The sequence below is a fragment of the Hyperolius riggenbachi genome, chromosome 11, assembly GCF_040937935.1.
Source record: "Hyperolius riggenbachi isolate aHypRig1 chromosome 11, aHypRig1.pri, whole genome shotgun sequence".
In the NCBI taxonomy this organism is placed as follows: Eukaryota; Metazoa; Chordata; class Amphibia; order Anura; family Hyperoliidae; genus Hyperolius; species Hyperolius riggenbachi.
In genome coordinates, this window is record NC_090656.1 from 224,065,489 (window position 1) to 224,090,523 (window position 25,035).

The 25,035-nt window shown below is 49.2% G+C and overlaps 1 protein-coding gene across 1 annotated transcript in view; it reads left to right on the forward strand.

Moving 5' to 3' along the window:
• Positions 1-843: 843 nt before the first annotated feature.
• The window catches only part of TTC17 (tetratricopeptide repeat domain 17), a 152,488-nt gene continuing 128,296 nt past the window's right edge, over positions 844-25,035 (forward strand). Inside the window, exons 1-7 of the mRNA XM_068261821.1 lie at positions 844-1,089; positions 4,667-4,756; positions 13,454-13,623; positions 18,905-19,016; positions 19,715-19,846; positions 23,364-23,473; positions 24,012-24,177. Of these exons, the coding sequence (XP_068117922.1) occupies positions 904-1,089; positions 4,667-4,756; positions 13,454-13,623; positions 18,905-19,016; positions 19,715-19,846; positions 23,364-23,473; positions 24,012-24,177 (966 nt within the window). The 5' untranslated portion in view covers positions 844-903. The remainder of the gene's footprint in view (positions 1,090-4,666; positions 4,757-13,453; positions 13,624-18,904; positions 19,017-19,714; positions 19,847-23,363; positions 23,474-24,011; positions 24,178-25,035) is intronic.

Below are 25,035 nucleotides of genomic sequence, written 5' to 3' on the forward strand. Positions count from 1 at the left end.
GGGGTGTTAGTTGAGCAAGAGGGAGATTGTTCTCTCCAGGAAGGGGGGTTATTAGTTGATCAAGAGGGGTATTGTTCCCTCAAGTGGGGGTTATTAGTTGAGCTAGCGGGGTATTGTTCCCTCCAGGGGGGAGTTATTAGTTGAGCAAGAGGGGGGATTGTTCCCTGGGGGGGGGGTTTATTCGTTGAGCAAGAGGGGGGGATTGTTCCCTCCAGGGGGGGGGGGGGGTTATTGGTTGAGCAAGAGCAGAGCTGGGACAAGGTCCTCCTGCACCCAAGGCTGAGACACCAAAGTGCGCCCCTCCATCCCTCCCACCCCAGCTGTCACACACTGATTGCTGTTAGACTAAGAGGGCCACAGGGTCCACAACCTCCCCAACACCTTAATATCTAGTTATCGGGCTTGAAGTCACTGCTATGTATACCCTTTTCTTATTTCTTTCTGCTTCAAACACAATTAGGAATGACAGCTGAATTAATTGTGCGCCCCCTCCTACACTGCACCCTGAGGCTGGAGCCTCTCCAGCCTATGCCTCGGCCCGGCCCTAAGCAAGAGGGAAGGGTTCTGTGTGAGGATAGGGTTTGGTTGGGTTGCATTTTCTAATACAGATAGGTTATAGGTTGAAGTCAATGGTTAGGTTGCGCTTTCTGATATATACCTATAATAAATAAGTGCAACCAGTTGCAAAAAATGTCACTACACCGGGTGGGCGGAGCAATTTATAGCGCAAAACTGTGTGTGCCCATCTGGTTTAATCAGCTGTTTCCTTGACAGAAAATGCTATTGCGCCTGCATAATGCGGCGCTAGCGTGATGTCATCGCGTTTAGGGAACGTCTGCATTCTAGGTGTAGTAGGCTATATACTGACACGGAAGTAGCTGCTGAGCTGCTGTCTCTACTGACATGGCGGTGCCGCTTCCTATTCCGGTGTGCGCACTCCGGCGTGTGACGTCACGGGGAATGATGGCGGAGAGCAGGAGCGGGATGGGGGTATCCCTGTTGGGGGTGCTCTACCTGCTCTGCCACGTGTGTCCCTCACAGGCCACCACACACTGGGTAGTGACAGAGGACGGCAAGATCCAGCAGCAGGTGAGACCCTGGCGGGACATCATCATGCGATACAGAGGGGATGAAGGCCCTCCAGTTGTGACAGGAGTGGGATGAAGGGGCTTCTGTGGTGACAGGAGTGTGGAAGGAGGGGCCCCTGTGGTAAAGGGGGGGGGAATATGTGACAGGAGAGGGGGTGGGGCTCCTGTGGTGGGCAGGGGGACATGTGACAGGAGAAGGGATGGAGGGGCATCTGTGGTAAAGAGGAGAGAATGGAGGGGCTCCTGTGGTGGGGAAGGGGATATATGACAGAGGAGGGGGTGGGGCTCCTGTGGTGGGGTAGGGGATATATGACAGGTGAGGGGGTGGGGAAGGGGATATATGACAGGTGAGGGTGTGGGGCTCCTGTGGTGGGGAAGGGGATATATGACAGGTGAGGGGGTGGGGCTCCTGTGGTGGGGAAGGGGATATATGACAGGTGAGGGGGTGGGGCTCCTGTGGTGGGGAAGGGGATATATGACAGGTGAGGGGGTGGGGCTCCTGTGGTGGGGAAGGGGATATATGACAGGTGAGGGGGTGGGGCTCCTGTGGTGTGGAAGGGGATATATGACAGGTAAGGGGGTGGGGCTCCTGTGGTGGGGAAGGGGATATGACAGGTGAGGGGGTGGAGCTCCTGTAGTGGGGAAGGGGATATATGACAGGTGAGGGGGTGGAGCTCCTGTAGTGGGGAAGGGGATATGACAGGTGAGGGGGTGGAGCTCCTGTGGTGGGGAAGGGGATATATTACAGGTGAGGGGGTGGAGCTCCTGTGGTGGGGAAGGGGATATATGACAGGGTAGGGGCTCCTGTGGTGGGGAAGGGGATATATGACAGGTGAGGGGGTGTGGCTCCTGTGGTGGGGAAGGGGATATATGACCAGTGAGGGGGTGGGGCTCCTGTGGTGGGCAGGGGGACATGTGACAGGAGAAGGGAATGGGCCTCCTGTGTTGGGGTGGGGGCTACTGTAATGACAGGAGAGGGGATGAGCAGGATGCTCCTGTGGTGAGCAGAGAGACATGTGACAGGAGAGGGGGTGGAGAGTACATTTGAAATCGGCACTGGGAGACTTTGGCACAGGACACAGCCGGTATAAGGCTGATCCTGCTTCTGCACAAGTCCGAGCCGTGTTAACCACTTGATGACCCAGCCTTTACCCCCCCCCCCCCCTTAAGGACCAGCGCTAATTTCGCTGATCTGTGCTGGGCGGGCTCTACAGCCCCCAGCACAGATCAAACACCAGGCAGAGCGACCAGATCGCCCTTCTTTTTCCCCCACTAGGGGGATGATGTGCTGGGGGGGGTCTGATCGCTCCTACCTGCGTGTGGCTGGCGGGGGAACCTCAAAGCCCCCTCCACCGCAGGATTCTCCCTCTCCTCCCTCCCTTCCCCGGAGATCGGAGGCTGCACAGGAACGGATCTGTCCTGTGCAGCCTCTAACAGGCTCCTGCCTGTCATATGACAGCGATCCCCGGCCGCTTATTGGCCCTTGATTGCTGATCTAGTACAACGCTGCTACTGTTAGCAGCGTTGTACAAATGTAAACAAAGCGGATTATTTCCTCTTGTGTTTACATTTAGCCTGCGAGCCGCGATCGGCGGCCCGCAGGCTATTCACGGAGCCCCCCGCCGTGAACTGACAGGAAGCAGCCGCTCGCGCGAGCGGCTGTTTCCTGATTAATTAGCCGGCAGCTGCCACTTTGCCGACGCGCGTTATGAGTGCGCAGTCGGCAAGTGGTTAATTACTATTCCCCCTCCAGGCCGCTATGGATGGTAGGGAATGAAATAATTCGGCTTCCAGCTATTGCTGGAGGCCGAGTTATTGTGATTTTTTTTAAGCAACCTCAACTCCGTCTTCGGCCGGCGCCGCCGTTTCTCACTGAGCGCCGCTATAGACTGATTTCTATTATAGTCTATGGCGGCACTGGCTGCGCCCAAATCTAGCAGCGCCAAAAAGCACTGCTCCGGGGGGTGGATGACTCCCGTGGTAAAGAGGAGGAGGGGGGGGGGGGATATATAACAGGATAGGGAATTGGGGGTGGGGCTCCTGTGGTAAGGAGGGGGTCATGTGACTGGAGGGGCCCCTGTGGTAAAGAGGAAGGGGGGACGGATATGTGACAGAAGAGGGGATGGGGGATGGGGGATGGAGGGGCCCCTGTGGTAAAGAGGAGGGGGGGCATATGTGACAGGAGAGGGTATGGAGGGGCTTCTGTGGTGGGGAAGGTGATTTGTGACAGGAGATGCCGTGGGGTCTCATGTGGTGAGGAAAGGACATCTATTGTGTGTGTGCATGTATCGTTTAGAATATTATTATTTTAGTATTTATATAGCGCTGACATCTTCTGTAGCGATGTACTGACTACATTGTCTTGTCACGAACTGTCCCTCGGAGAGGCTCACAATCTAATCCCTACCATGTTAACATGTCTATGCATGTATTGTAGTCTAGGGCCAATTTTAGAGGGAAGCCAGTTAACCTATCAGTATGTTTTCGGGATGTGGGAGGAAACCAGAGTTTCATGAGGAAACCCACACAGACACGGGGAGAACATACAAACTCTATGCAAATAGTGCCCTGGCTGGGATTCGGACCAGGACCCAGCACTGCATGGAAGAGCACTAAACACTAGGCCACCGTGCGCGGAGCAGTGCTTTTCAGCGCTGCTAGCTTTGGGCGCAGCCAGCGCCGCCATAGACTGTAATAGGAATCAGTCTATAGCGGCGCTCAGTGAGGAAGGTCGGCTCCGTCAGAAGACGGAGCCGAAGTTGTTTAAAAAACACAATAATTCGGCCTCCAGCAATCGCTGGAAGCCGAATTATTTCATTCCCCCACTATCCATGTCGGCCTGGAGGGGGAATAGTAATTAAAACGCCCCGGACTTGTGCAGAAGCAGGACCAGCCATTTAACAGCTGGATCCTGCGCCCAAGTCTACCAGCGCCGTATTCAAATGTACGCCACCGTGCGACCCTGTTTGTCATGCTGGTATTTAGAAACCATTTTCATCCTCATTATAAGTGGTTGTAGCTTAAAGAGAACCCGAGGTGTGTTTAAAGAATGTTATCTGCATACAGAAGCTGGATCTGCCTATACAGCCCAGCCTCTGTTGCTATCCCAAACCCCACTAAGGTCCCCCTGCACTCTGCAATCCCTCATAAATTACAGCCATGCTGTGAGGCTGTGTTTACATCTGTAGTGTCAGTCTCAGCTGCTCCCCCGCCTCTTGCATAGCTCCGGTCCCTGCCCCCGTCCCTTCCCTCCAATCAGCAGGGAGGGAAGGGATGCAGGCGGGGACTGGAATTCTGCAGGAGGCGGGGAGAGCAGCAGACTGACACTATCGAGATAAACACAGTCAGCTCTGACAAGCTGTTTTTCAGCAGCGTGGCTGTGATTTATGAGGGATTGCAGAGTGCAGGGGGACCTTAGGGGGGTTTGGGATAGCAACAGAGGCTGGGCTGTATAGGCAGATCCAGCCTCTGTATGCAGATAATAATCTTCAAACCCACCTCGGGTTCTCTTTAAGCTTTGAGTGTTCTGAGAGTTGTGTTGGAAATCCTAAGTTTGTTTTCCTTGCATTGTCTTCTAGGTGGACTCACCGATGAACCTAAAGCACCCTCACGATTTGGTGATATTAATGAGACAAGAGACCACTGTCGGCTACCTCAAGGAGCTGGAGGTGATTTTTCTTCTGTACAACTTTTATTTCTCTAAGAAGAGCTCTGGCCATTCACCTCAGTTGCTCAGGTCCCATAAATAGAATTGCATTCCCTATTTATTACAAAAAGAGCGTAGCCTTCTTAAGATGGGTCTACAAAATAAATAACTTAGAGCTTCTGGCATCCAGAACTGAAAGGCTGACTCATGCTGAGTTTGCGTGGGGTTTTCCCAGATGGGTCTATATTATTATTATTATTGATTTATAAAGCACCAACATATTTAGTGGCGCTGTACAAAGTAAGAAACAAACATGGGATGCATAATAATACAGACAATGGATTACACCGATATACGAAATACAGAATTGATACAAAATTTGTGATTAGTGACAAAAGTATCATGATCAACAAAATGTATAACAAACCCCAAGACACAAAAGAGTGGGAGTGGCAGAGAGCCCTGCCCTTGTGAGCTTACAATGTAAAGGAATAGAGGTGGGGTAGTATACAATAAACATACCAACTAGCAACTTGGCTGTAGGTTAAAGGGGTAATGGCCTAAGATAGAGCGTATGCCTGTCGGAAAAAGTGAGTTTTGAGGGAGCATTTAAAGATATCAAAGGTTGGAGAGTAATGTGTTGGCAAGGGGATACAGAGGAGAGGTGAAGCACATGCAAAATCTTGTATACATGAATGTGACGAGGTGATTCTGGAGGAGGACAAAAGGCCATGTGCAGATCTGAGATTGCGGTTGGATTGGTATCTAGAGACCAGCGTGGAGATGTATAGGTGAGAGAGGTTGTGGAGAGCTTTGTAGGTTAGGGTTAAGAGTTTGAACTGGATTCTCTGGTTAATTGGTAGCCAATGAAGAGCTTGACAGAGAGGAGCATCGAAGAAAGATGAATGCTATAGAGTTCCTTACATCCAGAACTGAAAGCCTGACTGATGCTGAGTTTGCAGGGGTTTTTCCCAGATCGGTCAGTACATTATATGCTATAGAGTTCCTGGCATCCAGAAATGAAAGGCTGACTTGATGATGAGTTTGCAGGAGGCTTTCTTAGATGGGTCTATACATTATCTGCTATAGAGTTACTGGCATCAAGGATTATTTAGTATTTATATAGTGCTGACATCTTCCGCTGCAGTGTACAGAGTATATTGTCTTGAATTTTAAGTGTCCCTCGGAGGGGCTCCCAATCGAATCCCTATCAAAGTCATGTATGTTTTGTGTAGTGCAGGGGTGCCTATTAAGGTAGATCATAAAGAACTTTTTGGTAGATCCCACACCGCCTGCCTGAGTGTGACGAACACATTGTACTCTGACTCTTTGACTTGGATGAGCTTAGTGGGATATGCTGTCCTGAGGTTTAGCACAGCAGTGTAGAAGATTTTGATGTTGCAATGTGTGGAGCCATGCATTTAGAAGCATTATGTGTTGCTGCTGATTACAATTTTGCTGGACACTGAGGATAATGTACGCAAGATATTACGACTGGTCAAGCAGTGTTCTGTTTGGCTCACTAAGGAGGACTCTGATATGCATTTAATTGGCAGCTTTGTGGTAATCACTGATGGACTGCCGCTGTGCATGTGCTGCAGTTGTGGCTTGTGGTAATCACTGATGGACTGCCACTGTGCATGTGCTGCAGTTGTGGCTTGTGGTAATCACTGATGGACTGCGGAGCAGTGCTTTTCAGCGCTGCTAGATTTGGGCGCAGCCGGCGCCTCCATAGACTTCAATAGGAATCATTCCTATTGAAGCGCTCAGTGAGTAACGTCGGCTCCGTCAGAAGACAGAGCCGAAGTTGCTTAAAAACATAATAATTCGGCCTCCAGCAATCGCTGGAAGCCGAATTATTTCATTCCCCCACTATCCATGTCGGCCTGGAGGGGGAATAGTAATTAAATCGGCCCGGACTTGTGCAGAAGCAGGATCAGCCATATACCGCTGTATCCTGCGCCCAAGTCTACCGGCGCCGATTTCAAATGTACGCGATGGACTGCCACTGTGCATGTGCTGCAGTTGTGGCTTGTGGTAATCACTGATGGACTGCCACTGTGCATGTGCTGCAGTTGTGGCTTGTGGTAATCACTGATGGACTGCCGCTGTGCATGTGCTGCAGGTGTGGCTTGTGGTAATCACTGATGGGCTGCCGCTGTGCATGTGCTGCAGTTGTGGCCTGTGGTAATCACTGATGGGCTGCCGCTGTGCATGTGCTGCAGTTGTGGCCTGTGGTAATCACTGATGGACTGCCGCTGTGCATGTGCTGCAGTTGTAGCTTGTGGTAATCACTGATGGACTGCCGCTGTGCCTGTGCTGCAGTTGTGGCTTGTGGTAATCACTGATGGAATGCTGCTGTGCATGTGCTGCAGCTGTTGCTTGTAGTAATCACTGATGGACTGCCGCTGTGCATGTGCTGCAGTTGTGGCCTGTGGTAATCACTGATGGGCTGCCGCTGTGCATGTGCTGCAGTTGTGGCCTGTGGTAATCACTGATGGACTGCCGCTGTGCATGTGCTGCAGTTGTAGCTTGTGGTAATCACTGATGGGCTGCCGCTGTGACTGTGCTGCAGTTGTGGCTTGTGGTAATCACTGATGGAATGCTGCTGTGCATGTGCTGCAGCTGTTGCTTGTAGTAATCACTGATGGACTGCCGCTGTGCATGTGCTGCAGTTGTGGCCTGTGGTAATCACTGATGGACTGCCGCTGTGCATGTGCTGCAGTTGTGGCCTGTGGTAATCACTGATGGACTGCCGCTGTGCATGTGCTGCAGTTGTGGCTTGTGGTAATCTCTGATGGACTGCCACTGTGCAACTGCTGCAGTTGTGGCTTGTGGTAATCACTGATGGGCTGCCGCTGTGCATGTGCTGCAGCTGTTGCTTGTGGTAATCACTGATGGACTGCCGCTGTGACTGTGCTGCAGTTGTGGCTTGTGGTGATCACTGATGGACTGCTGCTGTGCATGTGCCGCAGTTGTGGCTTGTGGTAATCACTGATAGACTGCCGCTGTGCATGTGCTGCAGTTGTGGCTTGTGGTAATCACTGATGGGCTGCCGCTGTGCATGTGCTGCAGTTGTGGCTTGTGGTAATCTCTGATGGACTTCCGCTGTGCATGTGCTGCAGTTGTGGCTTGTGGTAATCACTGATGGGCTGCCGCTGTGCATGTGCTGCAGTTGTGGCTTGTGGTAATCACTGATGGGCTGCCGCTGTGCATGTGCTGCAGTTGTGGCTTGTGGTAATCACTGATGGACTGCCGCTGTGCATGTGCTGCAGTTGTGGCTTGTGGTAATCACTGATGGACTGCCACTGTGCATGTGCTGCAGTTGTGGCTTGTGGTCATCACTGATGGAATGCTGCTGTGCATGTGCTGCAGCTGTTGCTTGTAGTAATCACTGATGGACTGCCGTTGTGCATGTGCTGCAGTTGTGGCTTGTGGTAATCACTGATGGACTGCCGCTGTGCATGTGCTGCAGCTGTTGCTTGTAGTAATCACTGATGGACTGCCGTTGTGCATGTGCTGCAGTTGTGGCTTGTGGTAATCACTGATGGACTGCCGCTGTGCATGTGCTGCAGTTGTGGCTTGTGGTAATCTCTGATGGGCTGCCGCTGTGCATGTGCTGCAGTTGTGGCTTGTGGTAATCTCTGATGGACTTCCGCTGTGCATGTGCTGCAGTTGTGGCTTGTGGTAATCACTGATGGGCTGCCGCTGTGCATGTGCTGCAGTTGTGGCTTGTGGTAATCACTGATGGGCTGCCGCTGTGCATGTGCTGCAGTTGTGGCTTGTGGTAATCACTGATGGACTGCCGCTGTGCATGTGCTGCAGTTGTGGCTTGTGGTAATCACTGATGGACTGCCACTGTGCATGTGCTGCAGTTGTGGCTTGTGGTCATCACTGATGGAATGCTGCTGTGCATGTGCTGCAGCTGTTGCTTGTAGTAATCACTGATGGACTGCCGCTGTGCATGTGCTGCAGTTGTGGCCTGTGGTAATCACTGATGGACTGCCGCTGTGCATGTGCTGCAGTTGTGGCTTGTGGTAATCACTGATGGACTGCCGCTGTGCATGCGCTGCAGTTGTGGCTTGTGGTAATCACTGATGGACTGCTGATGTGCATGTGCTGCAGTTGTGGCTTGTGGTAATCACTGATGGACTGCTGATGTGCATGTGCTGCAGTTGTGGCTTGTGGTAATCACTGATGGACTGCCGCTGTGCATGTGCTGCAGTTGTGGCCTGTGGTAATCACTGATGGACTGCCGCTGTGCATGTGCTGCAGTTGTGGCTTGTGGTAATCACTGATGGACTGCCGCTGTGCATGCGCTGCAGTTGTGGCTTGTGGTAATCACTGATGGACTGCCGCTGTACATGCGCTGCAGTTGTGGCTTGTGGTAATCACTGATGGACTGCTGATGTGCATGTGCTGCAGTTGTGGCTTGTGGTAATCACTGATGGACTGCCGCTGTGCATGTGCTGCAGTTGTGGCTTGTGGTAATCACTGATGGACTGCCACTGTGCATGTGCTGCAGTTGTGGCTTGTGGTAATCACTGATGGACTGCCGCTGTGCATGTGCTGCAGTTGTGGCTTGTGGTAATCACTGATGGACTGCCGCTGTGCATGTGCTGCAGTTGTGGCTTGTGGTAATCACTGATGGACTGCCACTGTGCATGTGCTGCAGTTGAGGCTTGTGGTAATCACTGATGGACTGCCGCTGTGCAACTGCTGCAGTTGTGGCTTGTGGTAATCACTGATGGACTGCCGCTGTGCATGTGCTGCAGTTGTGGCCTGTAGTAATCAATGATGGATTGCTACTGTGCAAGTGCAGCGGTTATGGCTTGTGGTAATCATTAGTGGACTGCTGCTGTGGATGTGCTGCAGTTGAGGCTTGTGGTAATCACTGATGGACTGCTGATGTGCATGTGCTGCAGTTGTGGCTTGTGGTAATCACTGATGGACTGCTGATGTGCATGTGCTGCAGTTGTGGCTTGTGGTAATCACTGATGGACTGCCGCTGTGCATGTGCTGCAGTTGTGGCCTGTGGTAATCACTGATGGACTGCCGCTGTGCATGTGCTGCAGTTGTGGCTTGTGGTAATCACTGATGGACTGCCGCTGTACATGCGCTGCAGTTGTGGCTTGTGGTAATCACTGATGGACTGCTGATGTGCATGTGCTGCAGTTGTGGCTTGTGGTAATCACTGATGGACTGCTGATGTGCATGTGCTGCAGTTGTGGCTTGTGGTAATCACTGATGGACTGCCGCTGTGCATGTGCTGCAGCTGTTGCTTGTAGTAATCACTGATGGACTGCCGCTGTGCATGTGCTGCAGTTGTGGCCTGTGGTAATCACTGATGGACTGCCGCTGTGCATGCGCTGCAGTTGTGGCTTGTGGTAATCACTGATGGACTGCCGCTGTACATGCGCTGCAGTTGTGGCTTGTGGTAATCACTGATGGACTGCTGATGTGCATGTGCTGCAGTTGTGGCTTGTGGTAATCACTGATGGACTGCCGCTGTGCATGTGCTGCAGTTGTGGCTTGTGGTAATCACTGATGGACTGCCACTGTGCATGTGCTGCAGTTGTGGCTTGTGGTAATCACTGATGGACTGCCGCTGTGCATGTGCTGCAGTTGTGGCTTGTGGTAATCACTGATGGACTGCCGCTGTGCATGTGCTGCAGTTGTGGCTTGTGGTAATCACTGATGGACTGCCGCTGTGCAACTGCTGCAGTTGTGGCTTGTGGTAATCACTGATGGACTGCCACTGTGCATGTGCTGCAGTTGAGGCTTGTGGTAATCACTGATGGACTGCCGCTGTGCAACTGCTGCAGTTGTGGCTTGTGGTAATCACTGATGGACTGCCGCTGTGCATGTGCTGCAGTTGTGGCCTGTAGTAATCAATGATGGATTGCTACTGTGCAAGTGCAGCGGTTATGGCTTGTGGTAATCATTAGTGGACTGCTGCTGTGGATGTGCTGCAGTTGAGGCTTGTGGTAATCACTGATGGACTGCTGCTGTGCATGTGCTGCAGTTGTGGCTTGTGGTAATCACTGATGGGCTGCCGCTGTGCATGTGCTGCAGTTGAGGCTTGTGGTAATCACTGATGGACTGCCGCTGTGCATGTGCTGCAGTTGAGGCTTGTGGTAATCACTGATGGACTGCCGCTGTGCAACTGCTGCAGTTGTGGCTTGTGGTAATCACTGATGGACTGCCGCTGTGCATGTGCTGCAGTTGTGGCTTGTGGTAATCACTGATGGACTGCCGCTGTGCATGTGCTGCAGTTGTGGCTTGTGGTAATCACTGATGGACTGCCGCTGTGCATGTGCTGCAGTTGTGGCCTGTGGTAATCACTGATGGACTGCCGCTGTGCATGTGCTGCAGTTGTGGCTTGTGGTAATCACTGATGGACTGCCGCTGTGCCTGTGCTGCAGGTGTGGCTTGTGGTAATCACTGATGGACTGCCGCTGTGCATGTGCTGCAGTTGTGGCCTGTGGTAATCACTGATGGGCTGCCGCTGTGCATGTGCTGCAGTTGTGGCTTGTGGTAATCACTGATAGACTGCCGCTGTGCATGTGCTGCAGTTGAGGCTTGTGGTAATCACTGATGGACTGCCGCTGTGCATGTGCTGCAGTTGTGGCTTGTAGTAATCACTGATGGACTGCCGCTGTGCATGTGCTGCAGTTGTGGCTTGTGGTAATCACTGATGGGCTGCCGCTGTGCATGTGCCGCAGTTGTGGCTTGTAGTAATCACTGATGGACTGCAGCTGTGCATGTGCTGCAGTTGTGGCTTGTAGTAATCACTGATGGACTGCAGCTGTGCATGTGCTGCAGTTGTGGCTTGTGGTAATCACTGATGGGCTGCCGCTGTGCATGTGCCGCAGTTGTGGCTTGTAGTAATCACTGATGGACTGCAGCTGTGCATGTGCTGCAGTTGTGGCTTGTGGTAATCACTGATGGACTGCCGCTGTGCATGTGCTGCAGTTGAGGCTTGTGGTAATCATTGATGGGCTGCCGCTGTGCCTGTGCTGCAATTGTGGCTTGTGGTAATCACTGATGGACTGCCACTGTGCATGTGCTGCAGTTGTGGCTTGTGGTAATCACTGATGGGCTGCTGCTGTGCATGTGCTGCAGTTGTGGCTTGTGGTAATCACTGATGGACTGCCGCTGTGCATGTGCCGCAGTTGTGGCTTGTGGTGATCACTGATGGACTGCCGCTGTGCATGTGCTGCAGTTGTGGCTTCTGGAAATCACTGATGGACTGCCGCTGTGCATGTGCTGCAGGTGTGGCTTGTGGTAATCACTGATGGACTGCTGCTGTGCATGTGCTGCAGTTGTGGCTTGTGGTAATCACTGATGGACTGCCACTGTGCATGTACTGCAGTTGTGGCTTGTGGTAATCACTGATGGGCTGCTGCTGTGCATGTGCTGCAGTTGTGGCTTGTGGTAATCACTGATGGACTGCCGCTGTGCATGTGCCGCAGTTGTGGCTTGTGGTGATCACTGATGGACTGCCGCTGTGCATGTGCTGCAGTTGTGGCTTCTGGAAATCACTGATGGACTGCCGCTGTGCATGTGCTGCAGGTGTGGCTTGTGGTAATCACTGATGGACTGCTGCTGTGCATGTGCTGCAGTTGTGGCTTGTGGTAATCACTGATGGGCTGCCGCTGTGCATGTGCTGCAGTTGGGGCTTGTGGTAATCACTGATGGACTGCCGCTGTGCATGTGCTGCAGTTGTGGCTTGTGGTAATTACTGATGGGCTGCTGCTGTGCATGTGCTGCAGTTGTGGCTTGTGGTAATCACTGATGGGCTGCGGCTATGCATGTGCTGCAGTTGTGGGTATTTCAGAGGATGGGTGAAGCACATGAGAAATCTTGTGTATATATATGAATACGAGGAGGTAATTCTAGAGGACAACAGCAGGTCATGTGCAGATCTGAGATTGCGATTGGGTTGGTATCTGAAAACTAGTGAGGTGATGAAAGGGGAAGAGACATTGTGTAGAGTTTGTAGGGTAGGGTGAAGAGTTTAAACTGGATCTTGGTTATTTGCTAGCCAATGAAGAGCTTGACAGAGGAAGAGCGGGAAAAAAAGACGGGCAGCAGTGTTCGGTACAGATTGGAGTGGTGCCAGTATGTTAGTTAGTAGTCCACAAAGCAGTATGACACACATTGGGGACAGACCGGACTCGCAAGGGGAGCAAGTAACACTGGGGATGGACGAGGGAACACACTGGAGGCAGAAGAGGACACAGATTGGGGGGAAACCTCTACAGGTTGCTCCTGGAACATGGACGCACCAGGTTTAGTATATGTTTTTGTCCTCTAAACCTAGGTGCGTCTTATATTCCGGAGCGTCTTATACAGCGGAAAATATGGTAACAAACATTCAGCATCTTACAGATGGGAGAGCCGTGCCCTTGTGAGCTTACAATCTATAGGAATGCAGAAGTTTTTTATCTAGGCGTTTCAGTCTCTTCGGAGAGGAGCACAGCTTGGCCGGAAGCTGAATGCCCTAGGTTAGATTGTGTGCTTGTCCTGCAGTAGGGGTGATAACTGATGTGAGAAAGCTGTATGGGGCAGCTCCACAGAGTGCAGTGGAAGATTGAGTTCTTGTGATGAGTGTAAAGTAGAATCCTGAGGCCCTTTGGACATCAGCTGGACTGGCCAGACTTCTTCTATAAAGGCTCCTCCTCATCACCTGTTTGTCTTTGTCTTCTTGCCGTAGAAGCACTTAGTTGCTCAGAAGATTCATATAGAGGAGAATGAAGATCGGGACACGGGCTTGGAGCAGAGACACTACAAGGATGACCCGGACTGTGTCCTCGCCAAGGTGCCTCTGGGTGACATGGACCTGTATGACGGAACCTACATGCCTTTGGAGGACAAAAATCTCAAGTACGGTTTAATGCTCACCATTTACCTGGGGTCATGCTTATATTTCACCTTCATGTTAGTTCTGCAGGACACGGGGCAAATACCATCCTGGCCTGTACACCTGTACTCTGCTGCATGCTGAACAATGGTAACGTGAAGCTTTGTAGCTGTGCTGCCCCCTAGCTGTGTACATGTGTACAGCACCTATGATTAACACACTAGCAATTAGAGCTAAGTCCCCATTATCTGTACCTCAGGCAAACTGAAGTTTCAACAAACCAGCATGCCTGATGGATAACGAGGACTGTGGTTGTGGGCAGGTTTGGAGGCATTAAAATGCTTACAGAGCCTCAAGTGAAGTCTTGTAGCCTTTCTGCAGCTCCTAGCGGCTTTCCGGCACCGCTCACGGAAGCTGGCGATGCGGGATAGGTGACACGCCAGCATACGTGCAGGGAGAACGAAAGGAAAGCCGCGATGAGCTGCAGAAAGGCTACAAGATGTCCCTAGAGGCTTGGTAAGTATTGAGGGGGGCGGGGGGGGGGGTTGTGCCTTTTCAGCCGGTTGCACATGCATCAGGCGATCCCCGCCGGTGCCGGATACTGGGCACTCTGCTGTATTAATTGTATTTATGTAGCGCTGACATCTTATACAGCACTTTGCAATTAATAAGGTTACAGACAATGGTAATAGGTGTCAGTGACAACACAATACAGGTATTAAGGTGCACAATGCCAGATCATACACTGGAGTAATAGTCCTAATAATACAAGTTCATGTAATTCTGTAAAAAGGATGCACAATCAGGTAGGATACATTAGGAGGGAGGGCCCTGCCAAAGGCTGACAATCTAAAGGGAGGGGGTGGTGACACCATAGGAAGGGGGTGGGGGGCTGCATCAAGAGGTTCTGTGATGATCTGGCTGGGAATACTGTTCAGCAACCACACTGAGCTTATCAGAGGAAGTTATTGCAGAATTGTGTTGAATTGCTGGTGACTTTGTTTGTTCCACCCTTATAAAAGCCACCATTTTAAAATCACAGTGAACAATGGACAGCGCTACTTGGGGCAGACTGCACCCAAATGACTACCAGCACGAAGGACTACTAGTAGGCAAAGTACACACCCTGCATTCAACTGAGATGCACCTGACTACCACTGGAGAATGTTGGTTACTATAATAGCTTGCATGCAAATTATCAAATACTCGACCCTCCCACCACGATGAGATCCTTCTCAGCTGGGAGGGGCCCTAGCTCTAACTTAATTAAAACCATGACTATGCATAACCTGGGTGCGACATGAACTGAAATTAAAAATACAAAAGTCAAAGGAAGGTAGAACAGCGCATCACCATACCTACAGAGATGCGCTGAGACAACAAACGCACCTTGTACACAAAAACAGAAGCTGTGCATATACATTAACATTAAATGCAAAACTAATAGATGGGAGCAGCTAGCCGAAAAACGTACAGTTTATGGACAGCGCTACTTAGGGCAGACTGCATCCATATGACTACCAGCAGGAAGTGTGCAAGGACTACTAGTGGACAAAGCACACACCAGCTGACACGTCACCCCAAGCTGACTAGAGGTCTTTCCTTTACAGACAGCCAGAGCAAATGTCTAACCAGGAAAGCCCTCAGCTAGGAGTGGATTAGGATTTTAAAGGGGGGGTGGGGGGGTCTCTACAAATTCCAATCAATCAGGGTGTAAGGCTAAGGTGCGATCGGATGAAGAGCGGTGCTGTGCTGCCAAGAGCATTTCGATCGATGATGCGACCAGTTTCGGGCCTAATTGGCCTTGTATCAATCCGATGTGCTGCAAGATGCAGGGCCGACATGCTCGATTAGGTGTGTGGCGGTAACGGCGACGAACGTGACGGAATCCCGGGTGTTGTCTCCCCAAAATGTGGTGCCCGGTGCAGTATACTTCAGCACGTGCTCCCTGTGGTGACATCACACATGCACGCACACATACCTCGGTAACCATGTGAGCCTGAAGCCAGCAGCAGACATACAGTTTGACTAGCTTGGAATCTCTTATATATACTAAATAACATCTATGCTGTAAGAATAAAGCCTGATGTGTAGCTGCGTTACTAATAGAGATAATGAAGGAGATGGAAATAATTATGTGTTGATGCTGGTTTATGCAAATGTATGCACTCTTTGCTCATGAAATCAAATAATTTGATGTTAAAATTTGGTTTGGTGACTACGAATTAAAGGGTACATGAGAAGCAAGAAAAGAAAAGTTTTATGCATACCTGGGGCTTCCTCCAGCTCCCTTCAGGCCAATCAGTCCCTCGCTGTCGTCCTCCGCCACCTGGGTCTTCTGCTATGAGTCCTGGTAATTCAGCCAGTCAACACAGTCCGGCCGCATGCCGCTTCCACAGCCAGGAGCGTTCTGCACCTGCGCAATAGTGCTGTGCAGGTGTAGTATGCTCCTAGAGGTGCAGTGTGTGCATGCGCACTATGCCAGACTGGCTCAAGTACCTGGACTCATAGCAGAAGGTCCAGGTGGCGGAGGAGGGACTGATTAGCCTGAAGGGGGCTGGGGGAAGCCCCAGGTATGTATAAAACTTTAATTTCATCTGTTTCAGGTTTGCTTTATATTACACAGTACTACTATACTCTACATATGCACTCCCCACAGAGCTGCAGGGAATCCACTGAGAATGTTGTGCATATTGAACACAGAGGGTTTGTCTATCACCCATAAACCTGGTACAGATTTGAAGAATGTGTAATAGAGGAAGAATCTCCTCATTCCCCTGCAGAGTACCTGCACATCACTCTTACATGTACCCACAGTTACATTGCCTAGGGCCTGATAGATGTTCTTTGTTTCGGTCTGTACCTTCTACAAGTACTCTTACCAAGGACTAGTTTTAGTCTAAACGGAATAAATATGGCAGTCTCCAGATCCTTCTCACTTTAGTTATCTTTTAAAATTCCTAAGCGTTGGCAGTTAAGAGATGAATTTCATGTTGCATACTATAAATCAACAAGATTGTAATATGCAAATTAGAGGGGTCTGAGTCAGTGGAATTCTAAACTGAGGAGTTGGTGGATTTTTGTACCGACTCTACAGCCCTGAAAAAAAACGTTATTGCTTTTGATTAAGTTACCGTATATACTCGGATATAAGTCGACTTCGTGTATAAGTCGACCCCACTATTTGACCCTCTTAAGCTGGAATTTTTTAATAACTCAAGTATAAGTCTATCTAGCAAAGTTAATGGCTGCACAGTAGACTTGAAGCCTTGTACAAGACATAATGAAAACATAGAGAAATGCAAACTGTATGTATTAAGAGAGTTTAGCCTGTCTAATCCCTACTCATCTGTGTCTAATAACAAGTTGTAATTTGATCTCTTCTCTGTGTCACCTGACAAGGCAGATAAACTCATTTGAAAGCACAGGATGTTAACAATATGCCTGCTTCCATGAAAGCAGGAAGTAGACACACTACAGCTGATACAAATTCTGCAATTCATCTGCAAACAAAAGGCATTTTTCTTTTAAAGGATATCATGCTATTGCATATCTTTTAGAGCAGAGAGAAAGATCTGAGATCAGGTCTGCTTTAAACAATAAACCCTTCCCAGAGCCCCAGCAGCCAGCATCTCTCTATCCCTCCCCACAGTGCTAAATCACCTGCAACACACTGAAAATCCCCCCTCCCTCCCAGCACAACTCTGTAATGTTATGCGCTGGGAAGGCAGCTTCTTTCTGTCCCCTTCCCCGCAATGCTAAACTATTTTGTGCTTCCATCCTCTCTCCCCCCCCTCTGTGCGATCACAGTGAGCACTGCAGCAGAAGCCAACACTTACAGTTCGATTGCCAGCGCTGAATCCTCTATACACTCTCCATTCATGCCGCTCTCTGTCCAATAGTACAGCTCCGGTTCCTGATGTCATGTGACTTCATGTGTCATGTGACATCGGGAGTCGCGCTGTACTATTGGACAGAGAGCGGAAAGGAGGGAGTATAGAGGATACCGCACTGTCAATGAAGCTTTATCGCCGGTGTCCTGTCATGAAAAGCTGCTTGCATCAGGGATAGGCAGGTCAGGACAGTGATCGGTGGCTGGAACAGAAGGATTTTTAGAGCAGCTTCTACTCCCGCAGCGGTTGTAGGAGCCGCTCTAAATCCCTCCGTTCCAGCCACCGATCACTGTCCTCACCTGCCTATCCCTGATGCAAGCAGCATTTCATGACAGGACACCGGCGATTTAATCTCCGCCCCCCGCCATTCTCATCATTGTCCCATGCCCATCTAATTGCTGCTCCTCCCTGAAGTGTCAGCACATACAGCGAGTGCCAGGGAGAGAGCTGTATTATTCATTTTAATGGGGAAAAGTGAGCGGCTCCTACCCCGGCAGCCGCCGGAGCATCACATGCTCAGCGGGGACCAGCATTCTCAGCTGCCGCCTGAGAGAATAAGTAATGAGCGGGGGTTAGTCCATTCTCCTGCTTGCAGGGGGGCACAGCATTGTGGCATCTAGGAATCATAGAGCAGGGGGATAAAATCCGCTTGGCTGGCAGCACTAGTGGGATCATACTGCAGCAGATGCAGAGCAGAGGGGTCAATTGATACTCAGCTACAAGTCAGAAATTTAGGTCTGACACGAGTATAAGTCGACCCCCCTACTTTACAAAAGTAGATCAGACCTAAATTTCTCGACTTATAGCCGAGTATATACGGTAGTCACTAAACAAAAATTCACAAGACATAGGCCTCAACCCTATACCACCCTAAAATCTATTCTATAACATATCACATGTGAATAATATGTGTTAATAAAAGTGTTTGATATTGGTAACTATGGGAGGGGAGGTAAGGGATTGATGGGCATTTTATGTAATGTGTATGTAGGTGTCATTGATCACAGGGACTTAAATCAATGAATGAGAGCTGCTTTTCCATTCACTGAACTCCCTACTAACGGGCGGCAACAAGAACATGCGTGCACGGGAGTGCGCACTTGAGCAAGTGGGAGTATGCACAGTGGCTATTGGGGCGAGATGCATATATCTACGCCTCTGGAGCTCAAAGTCTGTAAGGGCGTAGATTTACTGTACCTTTTACATGCACAGCAATCCATTATTCTCAAGGTGTGCCAATGGCTTTTTGAAGTAATTGGCCCATAAGACGACATGGCACCATGTTTAGTTTTTTTTTTTTCTTTGGTTTTGTCCTCTAAACCTAGGTGCTTGTTATAGTCCAAAACATACGGTAGTTTACATTCTCTTTTTGACAAGTTCTGTACTGATCTCTGTATGTTTATCTCCTTAGCCCAGAAGATTTTATAGACTTGCATAGTGCACTTCCTGCAGATCTGAAGCAGCCGGATTGCACTCGTATCGTAGAGCTTCCGTTCAGCATCCATGCCTTTCAGCACCTGAGGGTAAGAAAATGTCACTTTACAGAATTAGGAAGCCTCTGGTGATGTGGTTGATCGGTGTAGGAAGCCTCTGGTGATGTGGTCAGTCAGTATAGGAAGCCTCTGGTGATGTGGTCGATCAGTACAGGAAGCCTCTGGTGATGTGGTCGATCAGTGTAGGAAGCCTCTGGTGATGGGGTTGATCAGTGTAGGAAGCCTCTGGTGATATGGTTGATCAGTGTAGGAAGCCTCTGGTGATGGGGTTGATCAGTGTAGGAAGCCTCTGGTGATGGGGTTGATCAGTGTAGGAAGCCTCTGGTGATGGGGTTGATCAGTGTAGGAAGCCTCTGGTGATGGGGTTGATCCGTGTAGGAAGCCTCTGGTGATGGGGTTGATCAGTGTAGGAAGCCTCTGGTGATGGGGTTGATCAGTGTAGGAAGCCTCTGGTGATGGGGTTGATCAGTGTAGGAAGCCTCTGGTGATGGGGTTGATCCGTGTAGGAAGCCTCTGGTGATGGGGTTGATCCGTGTAGGAACCCTCTGGTGATGTAGGTTGATCTGTGTAGGAACCCCTTTGGTGATGGGGTTGATCCGTGTAGGAACCCTCTGGTGATGTAGGTGATCAGTGTAGAAAGCTTCTGGTCTATCTCTGCATGCTGACTACGACTTAATATGTTGGCTATATTTATGTTTTGGGTGGTGGTTTCTCCCTAATCTTTGCAGGGCATCCAGGAAAGGAGGAACCTCTCAGCTCCCTTACTGCCTAAAGAAGACCCCATCTTTAGTTCCTTGTCCCAGAAGTTGGGGAAGGATGTGGATGATATTGGACACAGAATATATGAAGCTCTATTGAAGGTAATCACTGCTAAATGCGGACTGTAAATTGGGAAACTCAATGATTTTAATGGTTGATATAGAATGGAAACTGTTTAAAAAAAAAATAAAAAAAAAATAGTGCTGAAATATGAAGAACTGACTTGCTTACAAGTTAATCTTGAATGTTTTTTATTATAAATTTGGTGAAAATACACAGCCCAGACTTTGCTTAACAAGCCAAATAATGGTGCTGCCCCGACATACCCACCTATGAGGTTCCTCACCACCCGTACAGACAGCTCCCAGTCAGGGCTATGGAGGAGGAGTCGGAGCAATTTTTGGGGACCTGGAGCCATAGGTTTCATAAACTGCGGAGTCGGACGATTTTTATACCAAATCCCCAGCCCGGCACCCAACTCTGCTGTTGCACATCTCCCTACGTCACTGCACAACCCCTGGACCAATGTTATCAGGCGCCTTGCCAATCTACAGTGGTGTGAAAAACTATTTGCCCCCTTCCTGATTTCTTATTCTTTTGCATGTTTGTCAAACTTAAATGTTTCTGCTCATCAAAAACCGTTAACTATTAGTCAAAGATAACATAATTGAACACAAAATGCAGTTTTACATGATGGTTTTTATTTAGCAAGAAAAAAAACCTCAAAACCTACATGGCCCTGTGTGAAAAAGAAATTGCCCCCTGAACCTAATAACTGGTTGGGCCACCCTTAGCAGCAATAACTGCAATCAAGTGTTTGCGATAACTTGCAACAAGTCTTTTACAGCGCTCTGAAGGAATTTTGGCCCACTCATCTTTGCAGAATTGTTGTAATTTAGCTTTATTTGAGGGTTTTCTAGCATGAACCGCCTTTTTAAGGTCATGCCACAACATCTCAATAGGATTCAGGTCAGGACTTTGACTAGGCCTCTCCAAAGTCTTCATTTTGTTTTTCTTCAGCCATTCAGAGGTGGATTTGCTGGTGTCTTTTGGGTCATTGTCCTGCTGCAGCACCCAAGATCGCTTCAGCTTGAGTTGACGAACAGATGGCCGGACATTCTCCTTCAGGATTTTTTGGTAGACAGTAGAATTCATGGTTCCATCTATCACAGCAAGCCTTCCAGGTCCTGACGCAGCAAAACAACCCCAGACCATCACACTACCACCACCATATTTTACTATTGGTATGATGTTCTTTTGCTGAAATGCTGTGTTACTTCTATGCCAGATGTAACGGGTCACCTTCCAAAAAGTTCAACTTTTGTCTCGTCGGTCCACAAGGTATTTTCCCAAAAGTCTTGGCAATCATAGAGATGTTTTTTTAGCAAAATTGAGATGAGCCTTAATGTTCTTTTTGCTTAAAAGTGGTTTGCGCCTTGGATATCTGCCATGCAGGCCGTTTTTGCCCAGTCTCTTTCTTATGGTGGAGTCGTGAACACTGACCTTAATTGAGGCAAGTGAGGCCTGCAGTGTCCTGGGGTCTTTTGTGGCCTCTCGGATGAGTTTTCTCTGCGCTCTTGGGGTAATTTTGGTTGGCCGGCCACTCCTGGGAAGGTTCATCACTGTTCCATGTTTTTGCCATTTGTGGATAATGGCTCTCACTGTGGTTCGCTGGAGTCCCAAAGCTTTAGAAATGGCTTTATAACATTTACCAGACTGTTAGATCTCAATTACTTTTGTTCTCATTTGTTCCTGAATTTCTTTGGATCTTGGCATGATGTCTAGCTTTTGAGGTGCTTTTGGTCTACTTCTGTGTCAGCTCCTATTTAAGTGATTTCTTGATTGAAACAGGTGTGTCAGTAATCAGGCCTGGGGGTGACTACAGAAATTGAACTCAGGTGTGATAAACCACAGTTAAGTTATTTTTTAACAAGGGGGGCAATCACTTTTTCACACAGGGCCATGTAGATTTGCAGTTTTTTTTCCTCACTAAATAGTAAAAACCATCATTTAAACTGCATTTTGTGTTCAATTACGTTATCTTTGACTAATAGTTAATGGTTTTTGATGAGCAGAAACATTTAAGTGTGACAAACATGCAAAAGAATAAGAAATCAGGAAGGGGGCAAATCGTTTTTCACACCACTGTATGTACTAAGTAGGGAAGTCACAACCTGCCACACCTATTCCCACAACCATGGAAGGACTTTGTCAGGGAAATTTGTGAAGGCCGTGCACACACAGATCTTCCTGGAATCTATTACAATAAATGTTTTATTAATTCTGTAGCAGCCAATTTATTTTGAGGCTTGCAAGTGCTTCAGGCCAATTTTATTTTAACGCATTTTTATTTGTTACCTTTCCTTGCTACTAATTAGTACTGCTGTAATGGGTATTTATGTCCACTTGTCACTAGGGGGCAGTGAGACCATAACAGATTATTTCTGCCTTCAGTTTCTATATTTTCTGCTCAGTAGAGAGAGATCAAAGCATCCCAAGAATTTACAGCACAACGAGTTCTGCTGGCTGAGATCAAAAGCAGTGCACTTATCTCAAACGAGATAATTCCTTTGAAGCTGCTATTGAATTACCGTATATTCCAGTGTATAAGACGACCCCCCCAACGTTTCCAGTTAAAATAGAGAGTTTGGGATATACTCAACTACTCCTCTTCCAACGCACACCACATAAAAATTACAAAAAAAATCATATACTGGTACTGTATGTGGTACCCAGTGTATAACAGTATATAGGGGATTGACTGGTTGGATTGGTCAGCTTTACCTGTGCTGTGCCCATAAAACACGCCTCTTTTGCCCTTGTATCCTATTTACCTCCTTCTTCACCTCTCAGATCTCACACATGCTCGCATGTGCCACTTCACTACAGTCCTCAGCAGTGAGAGCAGATAGGGCGGGCCAGGCGGGTGGAATCTTTCTTCCATACCCTGGGCATCCCAGACCTTGCAGCGTGAGCTACCCCCCAGCATATGCGGCGACCACCAAATCTCTAGCACCCAGTAATCGTCAGCATGTTGCGTTATGTGCATTACATAAACATCACTATGTGCCGTATGCACATCGCATATCAGCACCGTGTATCACCTGGCATCAAAGGCACCCAGTGTATAAGACGACCTCTGACACTTCAGAAGATTTTTCAAGGGTTAAAAAGTAGTCTTATACACCAGAATATACAGTAATAGTAATTATCTACCTAAATCTATTGAAAAGTCAACCTCTTCTGATCAGAGGGACCCATTGTTTTGCCACATCGATTGGAAATCTGTGTGTATGCCCATCTTGATGGAAACTTAAGAGATCTAAAAAAAATTATACTTACCTGGGGTTTCTACCAGCGCCCCCCCCCCCCCCTTGCAGCTGCCCTATGCCTGCACCTCACTCGAGGATCCTCCAGTCCCCTGCAGCCACTAAGTTTCGTTTTCGGCGACTGGCCGGTTTCCTGCTAGAGCACGTCACGGGATACCTGAACACACACTAGATCGTTGTCTGAAACCTCGCAGAATGAGTTTATTCCGACGTGTGATGTTACCCTTATCCTGTAGCTTCTTTTCTTCTGGCAGTTTGTATCATCTTGGCAGTGTTGTGTGTTTTGCAGAATACATCTTCCTGGGTTCTGTATAACATGGCATCATTCTACTGGAGAGTAAAGAATGAGCCGTACCATGTAGTGGAATGTACCATGCGAGCTTTGCACTTTTCGTCCAGGTAAGATTTTTCTGTAATACTTGATATCATGGTAATATTCCTTCAAATAATTAATCTCAAACATGTGACCTGCAGCCTGGCCCCTCCTTCACCCCCTGGACTGCTGATCAGAACCATGCCTCCCCCCCCCCCCCACACTACTGGCCCTTTCTCATGTGACCTCTGGCCTGGCCCCCTCCTTCACCCCCTGGACTGCTGATCAGAACCATGCCTCCCCCCCCCCCCCACACACACACACACTACTGGCCCTTTCTCATGTGACCTCTGGCCTGGCCCCCTCCTTCACCCCCGGACTGCTAATAAGAACCGTGCTGCCCTCTACTGGCCCTCTCATGTGACCTGCAGCCTGGTTCTTCCTCCCAACCCCCCCCCCCCCCTCTTTCTGCAGCTCAATTGTTTTACCACTTATAGAGAATGCTGTACATTCTTATTCCTGTGACTGAGGATGCAGTGCAAACAGTTGCATTTATCTGTATTATTTGGAGGACCTGGTGATGAATTTGTAGATTTAACCCATTAAATTCTCTTGTCTCTGCAGACACAACAAGGACATTGCACTGCTGAACATGGCGAATGTCCTGCACAGAGCACATTACTCAGCCGATGCTGCTATCCTTGTCCATGCTGCTCTGGATGTATCTCCTGCACTGGATGTATCCACCGATGCCCTGCTCAGCCACTATACCCTGGGGAACATATATGCAGTAAGTGATCGTCTCTGTCCCCCTGCTCAGCCGCTATACCCTGGGGAACATATATGCAGTAAGTGGATGGTCTCTGTCCCCTGCTCAGCCGCTATACCCTGGGGAACATATGTGCAGTAAGTAATGGCCTCTGTCCCCCTGCTCAGCCACAATACCCTAGGAAACATATTGCAGTAAGTGATGGCCTCTGTCCACCTGCTCAGTCACAATACCCTGGGGAACATATATGCAGTAAATGATGGTCTCTGTCCTCCTGCTCAGCCGCTATACCCTGGGGAACATATATGTAGTAAGTGATGGCCTCTGTCCCCTGCTCAGCCTCTATACCCTGGGGAATATATATGCAGTAAGTGATGGTCTCTGTCCCCTGCTCAGCCACTATACCCTGGGGAACATATATGCAGTAAGTCATGGCCTCTGTCCCCTGCTCAGCCTCTATACCCTGGGGAATATATATGCAGTAAGTAATGGCCTCTGTCCCCCTGCTCAGCTGCTATACCCTGGGGAACATATGTGCAGTAAGTAATGGCCTCTGTCCCCCTGCTCAGCCGCTATACCCTGGGGAATATATATGCAGTAAGTAATGGCCTCTGTCCCCCCTGCTCAGCCTCTATACCCTGGGGAATATATATGCAGTAAGTGATGGTCTCTGTCCCCTGCTCAGCCACTATACCCTGGGGAATATATATGCAGTAAGTAATGGCCTCTGTCCCCCCTGCTCAGCCACTATACCCTGGGGAACATATATGTAGTAAGTGATGGTCTCTGTCCCCCTGCTCAGCCACTATACCCTGGGAACATATATGCAGTAAGTGATGGCCTCTGTCCCCTGCTCAGCCTCTATGCCCTGGGAAATAT